At 32.1% G+C, this 8,234-nt stretch overlaps 1 protein-coding gene across 1 annotated transcript; it reads left to right on the plus strand.

Annotated features, from left to right (window-relative positions):
* The first annotated feature begins 645 nt into the window (after window positions 1–645).
* On the plus strand, window positions 646–3,102 carry LOC105964677 (large ribosomal subunit protein uL23). The gene is made up of 3 exons (XM_012989177.2): window positions 646–787; window positions 1,706–2,066; window positions 2,741–3,102. Exons 1-3 carry the CDS (start codon window positions 772–774, stop codon window positions 2,823–2,825), a joined length of 462 nt encoding a protein of 153 aa, XP_012844631.1. The 5' UTR covers window positions 646–771; the 3' UTR covers window positions 2,826–3,102.
* Window positions 3,103–8,234: the final 5,132 nt, after the last annotated feature.

The following is an 8,234-nucleotide window of genomic DNA, read 5'->3' on the forward strand; positions in this document are numbered from 1 at the left end:
TTAGATTGATAAAGTTTTCCATTATTTACAAATTAGCTCAAATATATTATGTTCGGTTTTACCATACCGAATAGAAAAAACCGAATTAATTTGGTAAAAAACCATACCGAACCGAACTACCGAATAGGTCAATTCGGTAAACAATACAAATTTTCGAGGTACCGAAATTTTACTGAAATTTTGGTATGATTCAGTACGTTATTACCGAGCGAACACCCTACTTGTAGTATAGTTCTCCGGGCTATTGCCATGGGTATCCGGTTAGCCAACCTATTAACCACATGCCGATTATGATATGCGTAAACCAGCAAAACCGAACATGTTTAATTCGAACTAACTTTTACAGTGACAAACTGATAATTTATATGTTTAATTCGAACTAACTTTTACAGTGACAAACTGATAATTTATAAATTTTACAACAAAATGGAGATAATAAAAAGAAATCATTAAACAAAAAACAAAACGGAAACTAACCTTCGTAGGTACAAACTGATAATTTATAATTTAACGCATGAAAATAGTGATATTAAAACTAAATAATTTAATTTGTTAAAAAAAAAAAAGAAAAAAACCCTAAATAATTAAACCCAAAAAAGAAAAAGAAAAAGAAAAGAAAAAATGAAAAAAGAAGAGGAAAAACATGCCTAAAGTACGTGATAGACACGTGCGATGCCTCGAACTATATAAATACAAATGATTCGTCCCTTTGCAGCAAACCCTAATTCAGCTGTGCCCACCAAGCTTCAAAATTAATCTTCAGCCCCAAAAATGTCTCCCGCTAAAGGTACTGAATAATTCAATTTTTTTTTCCGATTCCACAGTTTGTTATGCGATTATTGTTATTCAGTGTTCGTTTTTATTTATTTATTATTATTTTTTAATAATTATATTGATTGATCTACTCGCTTCACGTGAGCAAAATGCTGCGAGGTTCTTGCTGGTTTGATTTGTGAAAAATTGTCATTTTTTTGGGGTTTATTTGTTCTATTGAAACGGTTCATTTATTTGTTAATTATTTAAATAAGCTTCAGCATTTTCCACAATTTTGTTGTGTTTTTGTTCTAATTAGTCTGTATTGCTTGCAACTTTCGTGAGACTCAGGATTTAGAATAAGATGATTTTTAATTGTGGATAAGATTGAATTTTGCTCCTTGAGCTGTGTTAGATGCATAAGAAAATTAAAATCGAGACCAATGAATGGTGTAAATAGGTGTGTCTTAATGTAAATTTCGATCTTTTGTCGAAGTCCAATGGAAACGGTGCCCATTTTAGTTCCGTGTGTGTATGTATATATATATATACAGGTGTGTCTAAATGTATATTTAGATATGTCGAAGTCCAGTTGAAACGGTGCCCATTTTAGTTCCGTGTGTGTGTATATATATATATATACATATATATATATATATATATATATATATATATATATATATATATATATAACTTGCAGTTTTGAGAAGAAAAGAAGCCCTCTGCGAAGTTGCAAATGTCATTTCCATAAATCATTCATGCGTTGGATTACTTTCTTTCGTTTAACTATATACGAGTATAGTTGTTTAAATTAAATCGATTTTCTTACGGTTGATCTTTGAAGACAAAATGATTCAACAACTTTGCATTGTCTTTTGTAGTTCTTGTGGTCGTTTAAATTGTTTACAGTTTTTTTCTTGGTTATGTATCTCGATATTTATCTACACTGCAGTTGATTCGGCCAAGAAACAAGACCCGAAGGCTAAGGCTTTGAAGACTGCAAAAGCAGTGAAATCAGCAACATTCAAAAAGAAGTCGAAGAAGATACGCACGAAGGTCACATTCTACCGACCGAGGACCTTGAAGAAGGACAGAAGTCCAAAATACCCTCGCATCAGCGCACCTCCTCGTAACAAGCTTGACCACTACCAAATTCTCAAGTACCCACTCACCACTGAATCTGCCATGAAGAAAATCGAGGACAATAATACCCTTGTCTTCATTGTCGATATCCGCGCTGACAAGAAGAAGATCAAGGCCGCAGTCAAGAAAATGTACGACATTCACACAAGGAAAGTCAACACTCTTATCAGGTAAGAGCGCTCTATTGTATCTTTTTTTGCAATTATTTATTACCAAGGTAGTAGAAATCAGGATTTTGAATTGAATTGTAGAGGGGTGGTAAAATTATATTGTAAAATCGTACGAACTTATGTGTATATATATATAAGTTCTCCTAACACAAATAAAACAAGTCATAACATACATAAAATATGTCCTAACAACCCTCATGAATTCTTTTATTATTTTGTTTTCTTTGAAGGCGATGAAACGTTAGTGTATGGCAGATTAGGGTGTGTTTGGATAATAGTAAAATTGTAAAAACATCGCGATTGCAACGATTTTAACATATTTTACTCCCAATTTCAACACATTGCAAGGGACGTATGATTTCACTACGATTTAACTATTTGTAAGGGTGTCAAATCGTAAAATCTTACGATCTTACGATTTAAATCCTGATTTTGACCACCATGTCATTCAATTCAATAATGGTGTAGATGAACTCGTACATGAATACCGTTTAAGTTTAGAAGTTGACCAAATGCGTACAAGCCAAATAGTTAACTATCTAATTCGATTCTTGTAATGCGATGTTATGTGTGCTCGTACTTGTCTTGTGCAAGTGAATTTGTGTATTATTGTAGAATTATTATATGATTGTAAATATTTACTATCGGTGAACTTTGAAACCTGCAAATTTCAGGCCAGATGGGACTAAGAAGGCTTACGTTAGGTTGACTCCCGACTTTGATGCTTTGGATGTTGCCAACAAAATCGGAATCATTTAAATTTCTTGCTCTTAAGTTTTGTTCCGATTGGTATTTTCTCGAGGATAATTTTGTAGAAGTATTTGAGAACGAAGAACTCATTTCTATTTAGATGTTTGCTTGTGCTCCGGGAAATTGTTTTATCAAGTATATTAGGTATTTGTGGTGCTTTAATTCACTTTTCAAGTTTTTGGTCACCATGTTTCTGTTTCTTGTTCTCGAGCAACATTTATGCTTCACTTTTCGTAGGTATGTGGATTTGGTGGTGTTTACTTTTAAAGATGGCATTATGTGTTAAGTTTTTTCGCGCATTTCGAACTTTCTCGTGTTTTATTGTGATTATAGGAAAAGCCTGCTGTTGTTACATAAGTGACATTACAGATTAATTACAGAGAATATATTGGATATATAATATGATCCATTTACTTATTGTTACTAATAAACTGCGCGAAGTTATTTATATATAAAATACAAATCCGTTGCAAAAGAAAAGGATGGTTATTAGCTATCGGACTGAACCTCTTTCGTATGTACTGATTGATGTATGTAGGTTGTGTTTGCAAAAGCTTTTAGAAATAGATTATGAGCTTTTTTTCTTACATAATCTGTTTTTATGTGGTTGCAAAAACAACTTTTTGCTTTTGCTTCTCTTAAACAATTTTAAGCTATAATTTGTAAAACACCTACGACTCTACTTTTTCTTTTTAAGGTGGTGTTTGCAAATGATTATTTAAAAGCAGAAGTTACTGATTGTGAGTTAAGTCAGTTTTAAGTGCTTATTTTTAAAAGTTGGGGGTGTTTGCAAATATTCCGGAAAATGAACTTAAATAGAAAAAGCAGAGCTATGGGTGCTTTTAAAAAAATAGTTTAAAGCAGATTATTTTAAGAGAAGCAAAAACAGAAGTCGATTTTGCAAACACCTGAAAATAGATTATGAGCAAAAAAAAGCTCATAATCACTTTCAAAAAGCTTTTGCAAACACCACCTAAGTTAATTTTCCAGTAAATTTGTAAATACCCCCAACTTTTAGAAATAAGCATTCAAAATTAACTTAACTCACAATCCATAATTTCTGCTTTTAAATAAGCTTTTGCAACCACCACCGTAGTTGTATAGTAAAGACTTGTTAAATTTCTCACGGGACGTGTTTAATTTGAGATGTATATTGTTCTCTGCTTCAAATTAATTGTGGTTTTAATTAGATTTTTTTCTTCTTCATATTATCTGTCATTTTAATAATTGGATGATATATTTTAAATTATGTTAAATTTCTCACGAGATGTTTATTTTCTTAAGATCTGCCCATGTTTATCAATTTTTTTTTTATAAATACAAGTGATGAAGGCTATGTTTGACAGAATTAAGCACTGAACATTGAATGCTGAATATATGGCTGAATGGTTAAGACCTCTGAATGTTGAATGCTGAATGTTTAAGTTTGTTTGATAACAAAAAAATATTATATCTGAATAATATTGTTTTACTATATTAGCCTTCATAATTATCGAACACAATTTTATTGACCAACAAAATTATTGATAGTATCTAAATAAAAAAAATGTAACTATGGCTCTTGTAATTGTTATATTATTATATTTCTTTCAACAAAAATAAATGTGTAAATATAAACTATATTTTTCAAAAATATATAAGCAACATTTTCGTTTCAATTTCACTAAAATACCTATAGATAAAAGAAAAATGGTGAGAAATTAAATTCCATGATACCATAGTGGAAGGAGAAATATGTGTGAACTCGTGTATTTTCACTCTATAGCCCTCAATTTTTTTTAATATATAAGTTTATTTACTAATTTAATTCTAAAAAATATCTAAGTAAAAATAAATTATGACATGTCATCAATTTACTTTGATAAAATAAATGGCTTGAAGTAAATCAATTCTAATTCTTGAAACACATATAAAAGTAAAAATATTGAACTTCATCCTACTCCAACATTAAAAATATATAACATTAAAATTGAGAAGAAGAAAAAAATGAATTCTTAATGAAATGATAAATTTGAGGGACATCATATTTTTTCTCAATGTAAATAATATAATCCAAATCAAAACTTACAAAAATATGGGAACGCTGTAATTTTTCTGCCACAAGCTACAAAAAAAAACTCTATTACTTTTTTTGTCGTTTTCATCAAACACTTATCTAGGTGGTTGGAAAGAGGGGCATTTGTGAAAATAGCTTCGTCAAATCTATTCAGTTTTGTCACTGAATGAATAAGCTCTAAAAATTAACATGAATCGGTCAGCACAAGTTGGTTCCATTCAGATGATTTAATCAAACATGCTGAATTATAAATTACTGACCGAATAAGAGATTTAGGTCCATTAAGAGCTCATTTAGAGCCATCAAACAAGGCTGAAATCTTAAGCAACACTAAATCCAAAACTGGCGGAGTCCGTTTTATGATTAATTTTGTTCGAATGAATGCTTACAATTAATTAACATGGAAGGAGAAACGACGAAAGCTAGGGGAGTTGTTAGTCCCGGTCCCACATCGACGCCGGTAAAAACAAACACATGTGTAGATAATTATGGTGTGTGCAAAACAATTTTCCAAGATTTCAGATGTCAAATCAAATCCTTCGATCTAACGGGACCATAAGGGCCTTTTTGGTTGGATGTTTTGTGTAGATAGGTCGGTTTGGTGTAAGTAATATTGGGATTCATATAGTTATGAGTAACACTAATCATGTCTTTTGGTTTGTGTGATTAACTATAATCTGACAGCAAAATAATAATGAATATATATTATATTTTCTTGAGTTGATTTGTTGGAATACGATGTGTTTGGAGGGTAAATGTTTGAAACACCCTTTTAATTCTTTACACCACCTCCACACAATATAAGTGAAGATGAAGAGGGTTCAATTGTACGGCTGCATGGACTTGTGTTCCGCCCCTAATTCACCACAATAACAAATTAATTGCAAGAATATTTTAGCCTCCTTTGTAATCTACACCAGCAATCGGCCGCCAATAGCCGACGAGAAGAGAAGAAAGAAAATGGAGCAAGATTTTGGATTCCTTGTTAACTGGAGTAAGATGTAAGGGTTGTTTGGTAATTATACAAAACTCAAAAAAGTGGTATAATTGAGTGATAAATAATCAATGCGATTTTGTGTTCACAAGTTATAATTCAAATGCATGATAAAATGGTGGACCCAATAATTGATGGAGTAACTAGCAAATAAGACTGTGTACTTAGTCCCATCCAACGGCCTAAGCAAGCAAACCAAAAGAGCCCAAAGGGATTGGTGCCACAAAAAAAACTCTTATTTAAAAATCCGAAATGATTTTTACGGCTCTAATTTTAATAATACCGTTCATTCAAAATATTACTTTCTCTCTCTAAAACTTCCAAGACCCACGCAATCCCCCAAGCGTTACAAACACGATGGACGTAGAAAATCACATCCCCGCCCAGTTTGAGCATGAGAGAGACTTGAGGCAATTTTTTATAAATACATATAAATAAATAAATACACTTTTTACATTAACAAATAATAAAATATTAACTATTTTATTCATTAACTATCAATTAATTATTACTACTAATTGCTAGGGGCTTTTTTTTTTTTTTAAATAATAATCCGTTCAACTTTTTGAAAAAATGGGGTGGTGAGATTATTTCAGAACTACAATAAAACGTTATTTAAAAGGGTAAATTCCACTTTACCCCCTCGTACTCTGCCTGAGAGTCACTTTACCCCCTCGTACTCTCAATTTTATCGGTTTACCCCCTTGTACTTGTACAATTTCCCAATACAGCCCTTTCCTTCAAATTTTGTCAATTTTGACTCTAACGCCATTTGGTCAACTCTGTAAATTACAAAATTGCCACTGCCTATAACGCGTCGTTTCTCCTCCGTCAATATTGTCATTTCTTCTTCTCCCACCACTTCCCCTTCCAAGATATCCCCAAATTGAACCCCTAACTTAGTAAAAATCAAGACCCAAAAATTGATCGATTCCACCAAGTTCAAATAAAAAAATATATGAATGTGTGAAACTTTCTCTTTTCTAATCTCGAGAGTCAAAATCGAAAAAATTCAATATTTACGTCAATATTTTGACTCTTGACCAAATGGCGTCAGAGTCAAAATCGAAAAAAGTTGACGAAGAGGGTTTATTGGGAAATTGTACAAGTACGAGGGGGTAAATCGACGAAATTAAGAGTACGAGGGGGTAAAGTGGTTCTTGGGCAGAGTACAATGGGGTAAAGTGGAATTTACCCTATTTAAAATAACGCCTTGTAACAACCATCGGATTGAGCTTTGATCAACGACCCATTGTCCTGTTTTGTCTTCTAAATCAAACGGCCATATTTAAATTGGACGATGCGACGCTCTTAAAAGAAGTTATTTGAAATGACAACCTTTGACCTGCCACACATGATTAACACGTCACTCACAATGACGCCTTTTAATAGCCGTTGATTTGTTTATATCAAACGGCTGGAATTGAGTTCATTTTTTTTTAATTTTCCTTAATTCTTTTTGTTGTTGTTAAATTGTAACACGTAGTTGAACTTTAATTTTAATTTAATTATATGTTGTAATTTAAATTTTGTCCTTCATTTATTTATATAATTTATTCTGTTTTATTCCATAAGCTCGTAGCATTGGCAGATAAACCCCAATTTAGTGCTTCTTCTGAGCAAATAACCTAACAAAATAATTAATATTTTCTTGCATAAGTTATAAATAAAGAATTATTTTGTTAATTATATTACTTTTTTAAAATTTATATTTTATTAAATAAAAATAATAAAATGCCTAATTATTAGGGAATATTTTTTCTCTCCAAATCTTTTAGTTTATTTAGATTGAATAACTAAAATACTAAAAAGTTTTAATAATTAAGCATCATAAAATACCATAATAATATCACCACGGTGACCTCTGGTGACACATCACGGGGGCCTTCTAATCCTGTGCCCTCTACCAACTTGTTCATCCTCATCATTTTCATTATCACTCGATGAATCTCCGAATTGAGAATAAGGAATAGGTGTCATTTGACGATCTACCAGTTGCAATGTAGACGTAAACTGATGCGAAGACCCCAAATGAACTGGGTCTTCCGAATTCATATTCGGATTATAGTAGGGGTATGGGGTGTATTGATCTGGATCAACGGGATTATAATTATACTCACTGTTGTAGATAGTATTAAAAATAAAATCAAAGGGACTAAACATACCGGATGGATGTCCGTATAATCTAGGATGTGTATAAACATCGAATGCGAGATAATATGCCTGAGAAAAAGTTCCTGTCTCGCCGTCGTGCATCTCCGTAAATCTAGGAGGCATTTGAGTCTGTGACTGAGGCATCTGAGACAGTTGTATCAGAGTCTGAGTCTGAGGCATCTCAGATTGAGGCATATCTGAAGGTCCGTGTCGA

This window comes from Erythranthe guttata, chromosome 7 (genome assembly GCF_056151865.1).
Source record: "Erythranthe guttata isolate IM_541 chromosome 7, IM_541, whole genome shotgun sequence".
NCBI lineage: Eukaryota > Viridiplantae > Streptophyta > Magnoliopsida > Lamiales > Phrymaceae > Erythranthe > Erythranthe guttata.

Coding starts and splice junctions, on each gene's coding strand:
- LOC105964677 (XM_012989177.2), top strand. Junction 2,067..2,740: donor AAAGTCAACACTCTTATCAG/GTAAGAGCGCTC, acceptor TGCAAATTTCAG/GCCAGATGGGACTAAGAAGG.